Source organism: Nematolebias whitei, chromosome 22 (assembly GCF_014905685.2).
Source record: "Nematolebias whitei isolate Nwh7 chromosome 22, NemWhi1, whole genome shotgun sequence".
In the NCBI taxonomy this organism is placed as follows: domain Eukaryota; kingdom Metazoa; phylum Chordata; class Actinopteri; order Cyprinodontiformes; family Rivulidae; genus Nematolebias; species Nematolebias whitei.
Window position 1 is genome coordinate 10,683,048 of NC_056519.1, and position 19,856 is coordinate 10,702,903.

Here is a 19,856-nt window from a genome sequence, read left to right on the forward strand (position 1 = left end):
TAAAAGGCGCTGTTTTTGTATAACCCAGTGACAAGGATGCCTGCAGCACCAGCACAACGTTATGACATAACACACGCCGTTGAATTTAGATTTGTGAAAATTTACAAATTTGCACTGTTCGAGTGTTGTCATTGTGTTAGAGAGAGTAAATGTCATGAATTAATTTGATATTAAACATAATCCAAGTTAAAGTGTTATATAATTTAACCCTTTTTTTGGCATCTGCATTAGGTAGCAGGCCAAAGTGGCAAAGACCATGCAGAATAATGTAGTATTTTAATTCCACAGCAGAGAAAGCTTTGTAGTCTTTGTAAGTAGGGCCAGAAAAAAAAAGTCTGTATTGGTACCGGTTATCGGCCAAATAAGTTTTAGCATATCGCCATATAGGATATCAGCCAAAAAGCCAATATTGTGAATCCCTACTTTATACTTAATTATGTATCACTTTGTCATTTATTGTTTTTCACAACCTTTAATACAGAAAAGAGTCACAGTAGAAATAGAACTGCATGCAGATCAGCCCACCTGCCTGTTGAAATTATATTAAATTTGTTAGCTAAAGCTCTAAACACTCTAATGAAATGCACTCAAGAAAATGGGATTCAATGAAGCAAAGCTTCTGTGAGCCACCAAGAACAACAGCTCAACTTTTGTTTTTCTTTCCGAGACTAAAATAACCTCTAATGTACAAACTTGTTTTATTCTCTCTCTTCAGGTTGCCTCCCTGGGTGTGACAACCTTCACCCTCTGCGCTCTGTGCATCGACCGCTTCCGTGCAGCCACCAACGTCCAGATGTACTACGAGATGATAGAGAACTGCACATCTACAACTGCAAAACTAGCAGTCATCTGGATCGGTGCCCTTCTCTTAGCCCTCCCAGAGCTCCTCATTCGACAGCTGGTGACAGAAGACACGGGACTCCCTGACGAACCTCCGGTTGAACGGTGTATTATCAGGATTTCCACTTCCCTTCCTGACATGCTGTATGTGTTGGGCCTGACCTACGAGGGAGCTCGGCTGTGGTGGTGCTTCGGCTGCTACTTTTGCCTTCCGACACTCTTCACCATTGGATGCTCGTTGGTGACGGCCCGCAAGATTCGGCATGCAGAGCAGGCCAGCGTACGCAGCAATAAGAAGCAGATTAGACTAGAGAGCCAGATGAACTGCACCGTTGTGGCACTGGCAATCGTCTATGGGGCATGTGTGGTGCCGGAGAACATCTGCAACATAGTTTCTGCGTACATGGCTGCAGGCGTTCCTGAGCAAACCATGTCCATCCTCCATCTTCTCTCCCAGCTGCTGCTGTTCTGTCGCGCCGCCGTGACTCCGGCGCTGCTGCTTCTGCTGTGCCGACCTCTGGGCAGGGCCTTCCTGGACTGCTGCTGCTGCTGCTGCTGTAATCATGCACCGTCCTCGGCCACGGCCAGTGACGACAACGAACATGAGTGTACCACTGAACTGGAGCTGTCGCCGTTCAGCACTATCCGCAGGGAGCTGAGTAACTACACACCTGCTGGCTCCAACTGCTAAACTGGCTGTCCTGATAAGGTTTCACTGGCCGGCCTTCTGCCTCTGGCTGTGGTTTTAGTCTTTGCTAGGAGAGATTTGCCTTACCTAGTTCACTTTAACTTCATTTGTGCACTCATTTAAAAAAAGGGAGATACCAAAAAACAACACTCGTCAATGAATTGCGCTACATCTTCACCTTTATTTTCTAGGACCGCTAGGAAAATCTTTTCACTCATGACCAGTAGTGACATTTAAGCAGGAGCAATGGATATTCTTATCAGTCCTGCCTGAAACCTTTAAGACTAATCCTTCCCTCTGCAAGCGTTTGTATCCCAGTCAGGATACAGCTGGTCCGATCGTAAATCATCCAGATTCTGAAAATGGAAGAATATTTATTCTGTAAAGCTATTGAACAGAATGCCTACCAGTTTGTCAAAACATTTCAAGATAAATGTTCTGCCACCACAAGTAATAGTCATTTCTGAGGAAACCCTGCACTATTTAGAATAAGCAAGAAATGATCAATGCTAATCACCTTAAATTTGTGCCACTGAAGTTAAGGGGATGATTAATTATTGTGTGTACTATCATGTTAACTAAGGTACAGCATCCAGCTAAACATGTGGCCTCACACTGCCAGTAAAAGTACACAACTGTGTTTACAGATTACATCAGCTGCAAATGTACAGCTTCAACAGTACAACGGTGCAGCTACAGGAACAAGGCTTTCAATAATTAAAACGGCACGGGGCATTTCAGTGCTTTGACAGTTTACAGCAGGAAAAAACTAACAGGAAAATTTCAACACTTAAGACTGGATACTTTCAAAAAACATCCTGATGTTTCAGAAATAACCGGAGCTGGTCTCAGACTGGTACATACACGGGCATAATGGGATTAAAAATGTTTTTAATTAACTACATGAAACAGAATTGGAGCTGAGTGACGCCAAATGGAATCAAATGAAACACGACAAATTGAACTGAATGGAGTGAATATGGATGGAGTGGTTCTTAATGGCAATTAACTAAAAGGGATGGACTGGAGTAAAATGGAGCTGCACTACACTGTTATTGTGTTACGCCTTACACTTTGGGGGCTGTATATATACTGTACACTGTCTTTGGTGCTCTTATGATGAATGCACTGTGAAGAACCAATCCATAGGTTCGACTTAGAACCACAAGAAGCTCAGCCGCATTGTTTGTTTCTGGTCAAGAAGACGGATTACAGTCATCTGCGACTCCGAAATACATGAACAATGGAAAGATTAAACGAGAAAAATAAATCACTGAAGAAATTCAACTTTATTGAGTTGCCACAAACAGTTTGAAGATCTAGCCTTAATTCAGATTAGGTAGCACTTTATTCTACAATAATTACCAATGTTTGAAGTCACTGGTAGGTTTAATAACTCTGTGGTTAGTTTGGTACATTTTATTACAGCATAGAATCACTGGAAATTAATTTATTAAAGCAATAATTGTTACATAAGAAATATACAGCTTCATTGCACTGTAAATACAAGAGAACTATCAATGAATTGTAAATATGCTAACTTATTATATATTTATACCAGTAAAAACAGTAGAATTCATCATGAATACAAAAATGTGTTTTATTTTTTTCTAAATTGTAAAATAAAGTGCTATTTGTATCTCTAAAGCAAGACCCAAACTGTTCATTGAGCTCGTCTCCATTGATAAAAATACAAATTTACTGTTAAACATCACCAAGACGCATTTAAATATCTACATTTTTACTGTGCTACTGATGCAGGGCTTATTTGCGAGCTTTTGTTAACAAATGCTCGACTTTGTCATTTCAAATATGTAATGGTGGCTAAAAAGAAGTTTTGTCTGCTTGTTAAAAAGCAAGGACGCCTACATTTTATTGGTAAATCTGCTACTATTGTTATAGCAACTTATTAGTCCTGTACCACTTAAGGTCGAAAGCTCATCTGACTCAGATTAAAAGCCTCACCTTTTCAGGTTAAACACATCATGGCCTCCTTTGATAACTTGTCACAATAAATACTACTATTGCTCTTCTTACCATATTTATTACGTCTATTTAATTTGGGAAAATATGTATTTTCCTTTAGCATCTATAGAATTTGTTTACTCCAACCAACTCAAATGTGCCTCCCATAATGTAATACAATGCCAGGTGATGTAGTCAGCAATAGACCATGTGTACAGAAATAGTACACTACATTATTATCAATAAACCATTATGCACTGCACTAAGCCAATATGGCATGCTAATGCTAATATATACAGCTCATTGTGACCTCTGAGCCCATTAAAAAGCTTAAACAGATTAATTCCCTTAATTTCTCAACTAGTGTGGCCATCTTCTTACCGACAGCTTCAGCAAATTTGTTTCAAGTGTAAACATGTTGGACAATTTGTTACGAGAGCAATAGCACCGCTGCTATAACTATACTGTATACAAGTATAGTTCATTCATTCATTCAACCTTTATTTAAACAGATAAGTCACATTGAGCCTAGAAGACTCGTTTACAAGTGAGATCTGTTCAGACAGACAAAAAGTAGTGAAACTGGACACATGTAGGAATTACTACTTTTTGTCTGTCTAAACAGATCTCACTTGTAAACGAGTCTTCTAGGCTAAGTGTGACTTATCTGTCTAAATAAAGGTTGAAGGAAAAAGTACAGTAATCACTGTTGCTTTTTAAAGGAGTAGGCCCTACAGCTAGAACTTGTAGCAGATTTATGCCATAAAATGAGGTCAGCGTTTGTAATAAGTCAGTCGGTAACATCTGCATAGTCTGTTTTATGATTTAAGAATTAGACATATCCAGATGTGTGTTGCTAAAGTTTGTGGCATGCAGAGGTAAATTCCCAGTGTATAATTGTGAAGTTACTGCTCTAAAGTAGTGTTTGAAATGCAAAAATGTGTGGCCACCCCAATCTGTATCGTTGACCTCTATATATTTAACACTATTTAGACAGAGTAAACATTTCAAACACAGCTTTTAACTTCTAAAGCCCTTTGTCGTTTCATTACTTGAGCTTCGAAACTGAACCAAGGATGTGTTTTTTTCACAGTGCATACATTTACAAGTGTATTGTACTGTAAAACTTTTTTTAACTGATCTTACCTGGGTCAAAGGAGTGTCAGATCACGTTATATTAATCGTTACATTGTAAAATTGACAGAAAACTTCAACATTTAAGGTATTTAAAGAGTATGGCAAGCTTCTTATAGTGATCCAAATTGTGGTTTTATTCCTGAATCATTAAATGGATTAAAAATTAAACAGTGGTGCACTCTGTCATGACCCAGGTTGGATGTTCATCGGTTTACTGTATATTACTTGCATACAAACCTGCACTGCCAAACACCTTTTCTCTGCCTGTTTCTTGCTCTCTTGTGGTAGTAGCATTCTATCTCTGGGAGTCTCTCTCAGCACAGAAGCCAACTTACTTTAGCCTCATCATTACAAGGAAAAATCATCTCGGTGCAAATCATAAATCTGTCGCCACCCTTTGGCTCTGATGAACTCCACATAACGAGCTCAAAGAGATCTGGGTGAATATAGCCTCCGGTTGGTGCTGCCTGCCATACATCACGTTAATTGCTGAAGGTTTTCCGGTAGCAGCAATGCAACACAACGCCCTGCAGCTTGTTGGACGAGGCTTTTTATTACAATCATTATCAACATCGTTATTAAAGGGCCAATGTGTAGGATCTCGGTGTTTACAGCACAGCATTGGCACCATTGAGTTTGTTACCATTAAACACCATTTTACTTTACCTCGTTTATCTAATGTATCGAGTACTGATGAGACTAATGCAAGCTGGCTTCTGATTATTGTTTCTGCATATTTCTGGAAGTATAGCTCATGAATGGCTCAGTGTGTAGTAATGTGGTGATGAAGTGAATCTTGTTAATCAGTGAGATGTTTCTTCCGAACTTTATGATTATCCCTCTTCACTCTGAGCTCAATGTGTCTGTATTTGATACCTAAAAATGTAAGCACACCACCACTCGTCTCCAAGTCTAGTCACTGATTTCTAAATAGCTTTTTATATAGCCAAAAATTGTTTCTTTGTTTATCAAAGAATTTTATCTTGAAAACTGTATATTAAAATCCTAAATGTGCTGCAGTGAAGGGGTTTGGTGTGTTTTGTGCAGCTATTACTAAAAGGAGTGTGGATTTTAAGAATGAATCACCTTTTATTCTCCATTTTTTCCATTTGACCCATTTATGAACTTAAACGTCCAATGCACACAAAGAAATAAAAAAAGATGACACCATGTTAAAGTCATTCTGCAAGGGATTCAACAATTTAACATTACTTTTTCAATAAATAAGTTAATTTTTAAAGTACCAACAAATCCCATAGTTTATGGCTTAAACTGCTTTAAAATGAACTATAAATTGCTTTAGAGACCAAATAATTGTAATGATATGCAAATTAACAAAATGCATTAGCCTTAAAGTGCTGTACCAGCTTTAATTTTCATTAAGGAAAAATACTGCCGCGTTGTGTACAGCACATCGTTTATAAGAGTTAATATTAAAGTTAAATAAGCCAAAATTAAGGATTTTATTGGAGGGGGAAAAAGTTTAATGTGTATCAAAATTATTTTAGTGCTCAAATCTCAGTTTAAATTCTGGTATTATCAGTTGTTTCCACAGGATCTCTTCACATTGGATGACAATCATATATCAAAATAACTAGACGTGGATGGTCTTTGCAGGACATTAAGGCCTTGTGGCATCTGTTAAGAATAAACTGAGATTCACATTAGTCTTAGAAGATCCACAGTGGCTTTGAATGTGTACAACACTATTGTGAGGTTATGGCGATTTATCAGTATGATGGCAGCATCAAGGTCTGTAAAGTGGTGGCAATGAAACCATGACATGGGATCCCAGCAAACCAGCATGACTTGGATCATCCAAAATTTAAACAGGAATGGTAATGCTGGACTTATGTCAAGGCTATAACCATGATTTTTGACAAGAGTAAGCATAAGCGACATGGAAACTATAACCATGATGGCACTGAAATAGATTTTCCAAATTTGCTGTTATGCAGTCATGTTCTCCGTATTTGGGTCATGCAGAGCATAAGAGAATCTTCATTCCCTGTAACAAGTTTTACAATTAGTTTGGAAGGCAGTCATGAGGCGGAAGTAACTTCAAGCAAAAATGGCAACACAATGGATTAGAGGTTAACACTGTTGCCTCACAGCAAGAAGTGTTTATTCCTTGGTTTGGACCTGGGCTCTTCTGTGTGGGGTTTGCATGTTGGATGTTGCATCATCTTCTTTCGGCTGCTCCCTTCTTCAGGGGTCGCCACAGCGAAGAAACTTGCACGAAGACTTGGCAGTTGTTTTTACACCGGATGCCCTTCCTGCCACAACCACAGACCACCGAGCTACCACAGCCCTCTGTGTGGAGCAGAAAGCTGCCATCTAGGGTGCCAGGGGAGCAGATGGTGGGGGTGGCATTGCTCGAGGGCACAAAGGGGGGCAAATAAGGGTGGAGGCAGGTGTGGGTATTTCATCTTTCCCACCCATATTTTGATGTCGGTACGGACGGAGAGTTGAACTGGCGACCTTCCAATCACATGCCCCCCTTCTAAACACTCTGCACCGTCACTCCCCACAAATAAAGGTTAATGAAATGAATGACTGAATTCTTTGAGCAGGAGAGTTTCAGTGTAATATTTAAGAAAATGACATTCATACATACTCGCACTTTTATTTTTGTCAAAGCAAAATAAGATTCCTTGTTTTTTTTAAAAAAGGTATAGTTGTCATAAATATAGTTCAGAAAAAATGAATCTTTCAGATATGGTAAAATAGTAAAAAAAAAATACAACTATACGTATACGGTATTATTAATGTAATGTGCTTTTCAAGACCAAGAAAATAATAATTGGCATTGATATTTAAACTATGTAGGTAAAGTGCATTTGATGTTTAATAGCCACATTTTTCATTTTGATTTTAAATATCAGGAACTACTTTTGTGAACAGACCACATAAATGCTGAGAAAATGCACTAAAGTTAAAAATGATATGTCGACTTCACAATTTTTTTTTTTTTACTTTTTAGGTTTGAAGAAAGTGGTTTTAGCCAAATCTAAAATGTTTTCTTTTTCTGCTGCTGCGGACGGTGGAGACAAACAAACATTTATGAGAAACCATAGACGACATGACAAAGTCATGCTGACTGACAGCTAAAAGACAACTTTAGCAAACAGCCAGGTTATGTCAAATTATTGCTGTCAGTCAAACGCAGGCATGAAATCAAAAGAATCTGGAGACTAAAAATAGACTTGCTACAAGTCACATGCAACTGCACCCTCCCTAAGACTTATAAATATTTTCCACTAGACTGAACCTGCAAACAGCAGATCAAACAGCCCGGTGTACCCACATCTGTGTTTAGAGGATTTCTGCAACTTCGTCATGAATAATAAAAAGGAACAATAGGCAGTCATGGCACAAAACTATCTGAAAGAATAGTCTGGATCAAAGTAAGTTCATAACAAGCCATGGAGGATAGAAATTATTCATGCCTGTATTTATATGATTGGCTGATATCCAGTTAAAATACAAACTGCGTTTTATCTTGCACGCCTTGCGTCCACATACTGAGCTTAGATTTTGTTGGTGTAGTTGCAAAACCTTTAAAGTTAATATTTTGGCAAACGAGGAAAATCTCTTCAAAATTTACTGTAAGAAGGAACATTTTCTTTGTACTCAAAGCACAATCTTCTTAAGGCCTTTCCCTCTTCAGGGCTCCCCACAGTGAGTCGTCCTCCTCCATCTCATTCTGTCCTCTGCATCCTCTGTCCTCACTCCAACTGCATCCATATGTTTCTTGGTTGTCTTTTTCCTGGCAGCTGCATTTCTAAACATCCTTTCATACATCCTATATTGTCGGAAATCATTTCTGAAACTTTTCTCCATCCACTCCATCCTGCCTGGACTCTTTTTCACTTCTTTACCACACTCCCGATTTTCCTGGACATTGGACCCCAAATACTTGAAGCCCTGCACCTTTGTGACCTCTGCTCCTTGTAGCCTCACTGTTCCACCGGCCTCCCTATCATTCACACACATGTACTCTGTCTTACTACGGTTGACTTTCATTCCTCTTCTTTCAAGTGCATACCTCCACCTCTCCCAAATTCTCTTCCACCTGTTCCCTGTTCTCACCACAGATCACAATGTCATCTGCAAACATCATAGTCCATGGGGATTCCTTCCGGACCTCATCTGTTAAGTTGATCCATCACCAGAGCAAACAAGTAGGGTCTCAGAGCAGATCCTTGATGCACTCCCACCTCCTCCTTGAAGCTATCTGTCTCTCTTACAGCAAATCTTACCACTGTCCTCATACATGTCCTGTATCAGTCTAACATACTTCTCTGCCACTCCAGATTTCCTCATACCACACCTCCTCCCTCTGCACCTTGTCGTACACTTTTTCTAAATCTACAAAGACACAATGAAGTTCTTTCTGACCTTCTCTGTACTTCATCCTCGAAGCAAATATGGCATCTGTGGTGCTTTTTCTTGGCAGGAAGCCATTCTGCTTCTAACAAATTGTCACATCTTGTCTAAGTCTAGTTTCCATAACTTTCTCCCAGATCTTCATTGTGTGGCTCATCAACATAATTCCACTGTAGTTGAAGAAAAACCTACAAATAAAGAACTGATACTTAGACCAGTTGTAGAAAATTTGAGCTTCGGCCTCTATTCAGCAGTGCAGGCCGACCCCACGGGATACTCTTGTCACCATGTTCCCCCACATTCCATACAGGACCCCATGGAGATGGACCAGCATGATCTTGCTACAAACATTTAGTGCATGCTCAAAACCATTGTGGACCAACTCACTCACATAAAGGGGAGCCCCAATGCATTCCTAATAAGTGTCTCAAGACCACCCATACTATGCCTTTTTTGTATTAAATTCTTCATTCTGTGATAATAGAGGGTCTTAAGACTAATAAAACTAGTAAGAAAAGATAGATTCCTGTTTGATCTTGGTCAACGAATCTCAGACATTTTATTAAAGCCTCTGTAAACTTTCTCAAGTTAGAGAAAAATAATGCCACTTTTGTTTTAACTAATTACTAAAGGTAATCTCACTGAGCTACAATTATTGGTGACTTTCTGGTGACTGCTGTTTGCAGCCCACTGACCAATGAGCAATGTGGCTGTGTTTTAAACATGCAGCTTTTGAAACTCATATTTTGTGTATGCACTGTTTGCAAACCTGAATTTTTGACCATGGACATTTTTTGACAACCTCCAACCATGTTGTATCCACCTCAGCTTGCTTGGTTTCCACCTTAGCCACATCCACATTTATGAATTAATCTACTGCAGTACACTTTTGAAATTAAGATAAACAGATATAGACCTTTTTTTTTTCAATAATTATTTATCTGTGTCACTTTTAGACCTGTACTTTTGAGAGAAGAGCTCCTGTGCAAATGTCAAAACACAGGACTAGTGCTCTTTGAGACGAGTTGAGACAAACACAACACAATTTAGGTGGGTTTGAGACACCCATGATGATTCAGACTCAAGACTATTTTGAGAGAAAAATTGCACAAATTCTTTTGAAATTTCCAAAATTCTAGCGACTGGACTGTATCTCTGGATACAAGGAGACTCCAGCAAGTCACAGCCAGTGAAATATCAGCTTATTTGCACAAGTTTATCTGTAGAAAGTTAAGAAAATATTCTTATATTATTGTCCTTGAAGGCTGTGCATTGATTGCCTCAAGATCCTTTTGCACAGTTTTCATTTGTTTGTATCCCAGCATAGCTGGGGACTGTTTTCAATTTCCATCAGTGATCACTGTGCTCGGTTATCCTAACACATCCTACACACCCCTCCCTGGCTCCTCTCTGTTGGCTTGCCTTTCTCTGTTAACCCAAAGTGTTATACATTGATGATGATAGCAGACACTGTCCAGGGTCTGTGTTTGAGATAAACCATTTTTGCCTGCTGTAATAAAATTAGCTGTCATGTTGGAACGCTGCAGAAATCTTCCGCCACCACCAAAGCAGACTTCCTCAGTCCCCCAGAGAACAAAGCCTATTTCCAGTCTTATAACGAGGTGGTCTCAGCTACTTTAGAACAGAAAACTGTGAGCTTGAAATGTGAAAATGATGCAGTTACTTTGAAAAGAATATGGCTTTTAATTGCTTACTTTAGCAGTGCAATCACATTTTGTTTCAACTACTCAAACACGTAGCGTTATCAAGAAATTAAATCCTACGGATGGTTTTATTTTGTGCAGTATCAATACAATCAGATCCTAGTTTTGTGCTTTCAATCCAATTCTCTGTCTTCCGTTTATATGTCAAGAACAAAAACAATAAAGCCCAATCATGCAGTGTTTGATGCAAGATAAACGGTTTGCTTTGAAATATGCAGTGATTAAAGCTCGTCTCCGTGTTTCAGTCTTCGGTTCCGTCACGGAAGCAGCGCTGCAGTCGTGTGTTTTTGTTGTGAGGGGAGATCTGGTCCCAGACATGCAGACAGGCAATGTGCTTCTCATCTGTAATTTTACCCCAAAACAGTTGGCCTCCTGCCAGTATACTCGCTCCCACTCAATCAGCCTCAATCAGGAGCATACCGACTGAAGTGTCGGCCGCCCCAGTCACATCAAAAATAGGAGTTTCGGTCTTTATGTTGTTTCCCTGTGTGATCGAACAAAGGAGAAAAGCCACTGTAGAAACGTTTTCATGATAAAAATAACTCGTTTCTTTCAGAGTGCTTCTATTTTGGGCTCATAAGAACCTATTTGAGCAAAGGTGTTGTAAAGGCGTCAGAAGTTATCGATCATTTATGTAGTTACCAGGCTCCTCTCTGAGTAGACAAAAACACTCTTGACTTCAAACACATGGTTCTACATTAATTTAACATTAGTAAGTGAAAACTTCCATGACCTTTACATACTGTCCCCCAACACTATTAAATAATGGAATCAACGCAAGTATTTAATGAACTGTTTAAATTGTAATGAAACTGAGTAAATAACGACATCTGTCATGGATTTACTTTTGGACCTAATTCAAAATGGCTGCCATAGTCAATTGACCTTTGAAAACAATGAAGTGACTATAAATCAATTAGTGTTAAAGATACTGAGCATAAATCTGCTTTCTTAGAGGAAGAGCATCGTCTTCAACACATATTTTGGAGCTTGACATCTTTGTTTAAAACCTAACTGTGGGAGTCAAACTTGTCTGTTAGCAAAATATTGCATGAGATTTCAAATGCTACTTTGAACGTTTGACCAAAACACCTACGTCGTTTTTCAACATGAAGTGATCTGAGCCTAAAACTTGGGCGTGAAAGACAGCAGCTGCAAGAAACTCCAGGCCTTTAATTTCTACCACACTTTGGAGGTTTGGCCATTTTTCTAACATGCTTCCATCTTTGAATTCTTTGAATTGAACAGGGAATGTAAGAAAATGTTTTTGGTGCAAGATATTCAAGTGGGTAGGAGTTTGTGTATAAGAACAGAGGTAGTTTTTAGAGCGAATAGAAAAGAATAGAATAGAATAGAATAGAATAGAATAGAATAGAATAGAAACAGACATATTGTCCCACGGATGGGAAATTCAAGTGTAACAACAGCAACAGGTGGAGCCAGGGGATGGACACTGGTGGCCTTGGCCACCATAGATTAAACTTTGACCACCCCAATCTTCTGATGAAATTATACTTTTGGTCAGTATATACATGGGAAAGCATAGGTTCCATGGCATGGTGGTGCAGTTGGTAGAGCTGGTGCCCCTCAGCAAGTATGTGACCAGTTCAAATCCCAGCCCAAGACTTTTCTGGGTGGAGTTGGTATATTCTCTTTGTGTACTTAGGTTTCCTCCCACAGACCAAAAACATGCATGTTGGGTGGATTGGTAACTCTAAATTGTCCCTAGGTGTGAGTGAGAGGATTAATGGTTGTTTGTCTCGTTTGTCTGTGTGTCCCTGTGATTGACTGGAGACCTGCCCAGGGAGTACCCCGCCTCTCACACAGTGATGGCTGGATATGGGCACCAGTGACCCCCATGACCCGAAAAGGAAGAGCAGGTAAAGATAATAGATGGATGGATGGAGTCATAGTTTCCTCAAATGATAGGAGTGGCCACTTTACATATTTATGATGATGGCCATGTTAGATTTTGACGTGGCTACCATATTTTCGACAGGAACCTTATGCCTAGATACATCTATATACCAAAAAGGATATTTTCCTGTTGCTTATTTTTCAAGTTATCCAACTCACAATCTTTACACATGCACATGTGTGCGTACACACACACCCCTTGGATTTTGACCAGGCAATCCAAACTTTGAAAGGAACCTTTATTACTCCTAGATGAACACACCAAAAATGGAAGTCAGTACCTTGCTTATTTTTAAAGTTATTCACGGATGGATGGATGGATGGATGGATGGATGGATGGATGGATGGATGGACGGACAGACAATGTTTTTTCCAATTTCCACTTTTCACTCCACAACAGGGGACAAAAAAACAGATGAAATTGGAGTCACACTCATGTGTGCACACAAAACTCAAGAACTGGAACTTGACACCAATATCATGTTTGACTTTTTGTTGAGTAAGGGTTTAATTTTAAGATTGTGTGCAAAAAAAATGTTTGTACATGAGGAACTACCGAATATCTGCTCCCAATTATGCTTCTACTTCATCTTATCCCTTTGCTTTTCCTCAACACATTTGGTCTTCAGTCTATCCATTCCATCCAACCATAACTCACCCTTCTCATACATTTTTAATGGCAGCAGCTTGATCCAACCAGTCAGAAAACATTTAAAATTGCCGACTTGTGTTGAATAAATAAATATATTAGCAGTACAAGTCAACTACTGTTCAGTGTTGTGGAACAGACAAGATAAATGTTTCACTCTCTGAGCTGAGGGTAGAATGGGGTTTAGTCAGAGATGAGATGCTGAGTTGCATGAAGTTGCCAACTCAAATTGAAGAAGCGTTTCTATTAGAATCCCTGCAAATTTGTTGTCCATTTTAAATGCAGAGATGCTGTTGGATGCCTTAGAGTCTCATGCATACAAATTTGCTTTGCAGGCATAAGAAAATTGCTTTGAAAAAGGATAAAAATAAAACTAAGCATATGATTGATGGACACTATTATTCAATATCTGTACCACTAACAAAATCTAAAAATACTGACAAACCTAATGTATACAGTAGTTCAAGTACCGTATTTTTCGCCCTATAAATTGCAGGGGTTTTGCATAATTTTCATGCCCTGTGGCTTATAGACCGAAGCAACATATTTATAGATTTTTTTCCCATACCTTTAAACCAATTTTTGGCTAAGATACGACTGTTTTCATTCATTCTGACTGAAAATATTGAACACTACCATTTTCAGCCACTAGATGACACTCGAGTAGTATGGCACGCCGTTGTGTCATGCAATAGGGAAAAGTGGCTATTAATGGCACCATCATCTTAATGACACAATCGGTTTGCCATAGCCTGCCACCTTTGTCCTGCTCGCATGAAGCAACCATCAAATCAGCTTCATTTTGCTGAGCCGCTCTAGCGGAATGCTGCTAATTTAACCATTGAAGTGTGTTTATTAAGCAAAAGTTCAACTGAGACACACTTTTGCTATAATGTCGAGCAAGCAAAATGTTTTTAGGTGTTTATCTTGTTAAATTTTGAAGAAATGTGCAGCAACTCGTCCAGCTTCTGCGTGCCCGTTTCCGCGTATCGGCTTTTGAAATTACCTTTTACCTTTTTATTTATTAAGCAAAAGTTAGACTGAGACACACCTTTACAATAATTTTGATCCAACAAATAATTGTTTTTAAGTGTTAATCTTGTTAAATTCTTGTTAAAGTCCTCCCGTGCACGCTCCCATGGCCCCCATTTGGCAGTCATTCAATTTTTTGGCAAAACACCGGCCAACATTTCCGGGTTGTCATCGGTGACGCATAATAGATGCAACGTATACGACGAAACAACATATTTATGGATTTTTTCACTATATTAGACATATTTGGACTGATGCAACTTACAGGGTGAAGCGCCGTTTATGGCGGAAAATACGGTAATTTAGAGGATTTTTGTCCATTTTCCACTCATGTCCTACTGAATCTTGGAGGATCCAAAACTAGTTTCATATCAGATGGGAAATGCAGCCTAATGTTTAAAAAAGGAGGTCATGCTCACATAAAATCAAATGATTGGAATTTTTTTTAAAGAAATACAGTTTATCTATATTTATATTTGTTAATAATGTGCACAATATTGGACACACTAAAACCTTAATTACTTTGTTCCATTCAGCCTTTATACAGGTTAGTCTCATTGAGTCACGAGGACTCATTTACAAGAGAGATCTGTTTTAAACAAGGACCACAGATTAGGTACAGACAATAATAGACAATCATATAAAGGCATATAAAATGAAAATAAAATAAGTGATATAAACTGAAACAAAAACAAGCTACATGATAAAACAGTGTAAAATACTAAAAACAGGAACATATGTGCATTCATTTTTGCATTGAACTTAATTTAAAATCCCTTAGAGAGGTCAAGGTCGAAAGCTTCAGATCTTTTTGCAAGGTGTTCCAGGATACAGGAGCAGAGTAAGAAGGCCTTTTTGCCATATTCTGTCCGCACTGAGGGGACGCTGCCGGTAATGATCTCTTGAGAGCACACGCTGTAGCTACACTGACGAAGTGACATGTAGGAGGAGATATATGACGGCAAAAGACCAAGATTTAAAAGTGAAAATGTACCAGTGTGAGAATCTGCATGAAGTTAATGAAGACCAACTGACTAATGAATACAGGGTGCAGTCATGATAGTTACAGCCAGTTATGAATCTTAGTGCACCATGATAGACAACATCCCTTTGGTTTTATCAGCATTTAGCACCCGTTTGAGACGGAACAAATCTGATTGGATGATGTTGAATGCAGACTGTAAGAGCTGAATACCATCTCAACTGTTTCAGCTCGACAATAAACGACTGTGTCGTCAGCATAGAAATGTAAGGACACAGGAATAACATTATTAAGTAGATTGCGAAGAGGGTGGGTCCTAAGACCGAGCCTTGTGGTACACCATTGTTGACAGATAGCTGGAAGTAGTACCATTATGTTGAACACATTGCCTTCGATCTGAGAAGTAATTAGAAAACTACCAGACTACTGGACAAATCTGAAGTGTGTTTTTGCTTAAATATCCATCACTAGTTTTAAGCACATCTAATGAGAAGGAAAAAAAAAATCTTCCTCAGCATCATTTAAACTCTGATGACAGAAAATTTAAATGCAAACCATATTTTGTGACACTTACACAATGTCTTAACTGCATTAATGCTAATATAAACAAAAACATTTAGAAAGAATACACACACACACACAGACAGCTGATCATATTTATGTATAGCACTGAACCAGTCAAGATGTGACTCAGTGGGTCGAAACCTCACCTTCCATTTTCAGCCCCCCTGATTCGACATGTCAGTTGGATGTCATCATGGGATGGGTGAGAGTGAGGACATGTGTAGCTGTTGTGTGTATTGGGATTTTGCCTTTCCTCTTTGTTGAACCACAAACAGTTTATCTTTTCAATCTGATGCCAAACTAACCTACACTTCAAACAGCAATTAAACAAATGTTTGATTTTCAGTAGTTTTAGATACTGTATGTATGATCTCTTGATTAAATCTCAACATGATTTGAGTAAATCATGTTTTCTTTCAGAAGTTTTAGCACTCTAGCTTGTGCCCATACACAGACAAAAAAAAGAACAGAAGCTCAGTGAAACATTTGTGCAGATGGTCCATAATGACTGTTCTTGTGTGTGCAGTCATTTAATTTTCCTGGGACGTGTAATTTTGTTGCCATGGATACCATTCAACACTAACCATTGCATCTCATTCCAATTAGGGGTACATTCAAGTAGCCTGTCGCGTGTGGAAAATCAAAACAGCTAAACGCCAATGTTCAGTTTGAACATGCTCCTTCTAATGTTCAAACATTTAAAAGCTCAATACAAAGCTGTAATAGAATAACTGCAAAAGCTAAAAATATAAGAGTTATTAATGTTTATGTAAAAATCTTTCACGTTTTTCCACTAAATAAATTTTGTGTCTTCATGACAACAAATCCATGGACGCTGGGCAGAGAAGTGGGCAGTTTTATGGTGGTTTTTTTTGTTTTGTTTTTTTTGCTCTGTCACTCACTTCTAGGTCAGTGGGAGAATGAATGCTCGGCCGAGCTTGAGACACGCTCAGTGCAGGATCTCCACATCGCTGTGTCCCATGTGCATGTGTGGGCGTTTGAGCATGCATGCATGTGCTGGGAAGGTATGGAGCTTTGACACTAAACCCACACATGATGCACGTTCAACTTTCTCATTTTATGAGTCAAGCTCAGCTCATAAATTAGCCATTAGTAGAATGAAAAAGGAGTCTTCTTACCTGCTGCTTCTGTGTTAGAGCGCTGAAGCTAATGAGGATCTGTTTCACTTCAAACACATTTTCTCTCCTTTCAGAGCCAGGACTGAACAGGTCATCACATCATCGTGGAGCTGAAGGGGTGATTGTAAAATGATTTTATAGCTCTACTGCCTTAACACTTAACATTTTATAAACACCAACCTACAATCCTGATAGCATGTGGACAACACTCCAAATCAGCTCACTTGGTTCTTTTTAGACATTCTAAACTCAGTAAATACCTATCTTTTCTAGTTAGGAAAGAAAGAAAGAGGCAAACGGCATAAATAGAAAACAAGGAAGAATAAAACATGATCATTCTTACAAATATTTGACATTTTGACACATTGAAGTAATCATGTGGCAACAGTACTTCTCATTAAAAGGATTTAAGTACTGTAAGTGGATTAATCCATTAATTAGAGGTAAAATAAAATATTGAGTTTTGGACATTGACACACATCGATGATCAATTTCAATAGCATGCAGTGTATTGTAGGCTAGTTTTAGACCCCAAATACACCGTTTTTGTTCCCCTTAATTTTTGTCCAATAATAAGCTAAAATTTTATAATAGTGAGCGTGAGCAAAGCAGGTTGTTAATACTCAAACTCTCAGCTTGTCAAGTCTACACAGCGCTTAAAGTGAGCTAAGTGCTCACCACTTCTAAATATTTGTCCTACATAAATTGTCACTTTTTATAGTGAACCATCAACTTTTAAACCTGCCGGTACACAGATTTTAATGTAACCTGTTTTGAGTTATTCAAATGAACTACATTAACTCTCAGACATACACAGTCATGATCAATATGAGCTAAAAATAAATATGAGCTGATCTGGTTCTGTATGGGTCAGATTTTGGAGGATCAGGTGACCCTCGACTTTTACGGCCTGTTAACTTGTTAAAAGTTAGCAGAGCATGTGCAAGTTGGGCTTTTTGAGTTTCATGTAAAAAATTAACAAATCAAATATAGCTATCAAAAATTTAACGCAGATATTGAAATGCATAGAATGCAGAGAAATAACCCGTTTTTGTCTTGCAATGCTAATAATAATTAACCTTGTTACTAAGGGCAACAATTAACTAATTTTACTCATTTTTGTGTTGCAGCTGTATTACGATAAAGTTTTTTTTATATATTATTCCCAGAACCACATTCTGAATTCTAAAGTAAATAAACTGCAGCCTATTCATGCTCGCACATCAGTGGATATTAACTGAAAATTTATGATAGAAATAAATAATTAGCTTAACAAAAGGTCAAACTTAACGCATTGTGGACTGTGTAGAATGTACCGGTATAACAACATGTCAATTCAAACAACCTTTGATATAACACAGTAAAACATCTGTGAAATAGCAGGGCTTGTTGATCTTTGACAGCTGTGGTGACTTCCCACCAACATTGATCGAACGGTTCAAACAACTGCTGCCAGCATTTTGGTGTCAAATACACAGAGAGCTTGAAGACGATGTTTGGAGTCCATTTGTTAGAGCTGTTCTTTGCCAGCAGCTTTGTTTTATTCAACAGTGCACCATATTATATATATATATATATTTTTTTTTTAATATATATATAGATATATAGATATATAGATATATATATAGATATATAGATATATAGATATATAGATAGATAGATAGATAGATAGATAGATAGATAGATAGATAGATATAGATGTATATATTCAGACAGACAGACACAGACAGATAGATAAGCTTTGCAGAGAGTGGTTAAGGCTGCACAGAAGTCTGTTGGAGTCAGTCTCCCCACCATCACAGACATCTGCACATCCAGATGCAGCGAGGGCCACCTGCATCATGAAGGACCCCACTCACCCAGCACACACACTTTTTTGCCCCGCTCCCCTCAGGAAGGAGGTTAAGGAACATTAAGTGTAGAACCAACAGCTTCTACCCTGAGGCTGTTAGAATCATGACTATCTAACCAGGATAATCACTGTGAAAAATCACATCATATTGCCGCTGATCTGTTTCATGTTGCTGTGTTCATTCATACTCATTTGCTCACACAGACTCATGTTCATGCTGCTGTTCGAGGTATTGATTTTATGCTACTAGTGCTTAGTGTATTTTTATTAACGTTTTCTTAGTCCATATCTTAGATCTTATTACTGGTTTTCTTTTATATTTTATTGTTGAATGTTGAATGTAACTTCGACCCTGTGAACACAATGTTGTTCAACGACAAATAAAGAATCTTGAATCCTTGAAAACTTGAATATTTAGTATGGCTCAATGGTTTAGTCAACTGCATGACCAATGTTTATTGTTTAATACTTAATGCAAAGAAACCTCATTTATGATTATTTTAAACTTTGTACAAAGAAAAAGTTGGTTTATTAGTTAATGAATTTTAGTCTTTAAATTTTGTTTAAATCCGCCTGCAAATAACTAAACAACTGTTAAAGCTTGGGTTCACGGTTTCAAACTGTTTTTGCCAGAAAAACTGCTTTTTTGCTAAGATATCACATTTATTCCAAGAAATGTTCATACCAAGTAGTTTTTTTTCTCTTCTCTCTGATCATTAGCATGGATAAGAAAATGCAAAATCCCAAATGCAGATGTTGATTATGCACCAAAGTTACTCAAAGCAAAATCTGTAATTTGAACCTAATTAGCACTAATGAAGCCAACAGAAGGCATGCTGATCAGAAACCTAAATCATCACAGCTTGTACTTTTTGATTTGAAGGCCTGAGGTTGCTCCAGAAACATGAACAGTTTAATGCCACTTGTTTTGTGGTGAAACCCATTTTATCTTCATGTATTTAAAAACTCCAATCTTTA

At 38.3% G+C, this 19,856-nt stretch overlaps 1 protein-coding gene across 1 annotated transcript in view; it reads left to right on the forward strand.

The window, feature by feature from the left end:
- Positions 1 to 3,449, forward strand: part of gpr37b (G protein-coupled receptor 37b) — a 15,849-nt gene extending 12,400 nt beyond the window's left edge. The window contains exon 2 of the mRNA XM_037696022.1: positions 716 to 3,449. Coding sequence (XP_037551950.1) covers positions 716 to 1,531 — 816 coding nt within the window. The 3' untranslated portion in view covers positions 1,532 to 3,449. The remainder of the gene's footprint in view (positions 1 to 715) is intronic.
- The last annotated feature ends 16,407 nt before the right edge of the window (positions 3,450 to 19,856 follow it).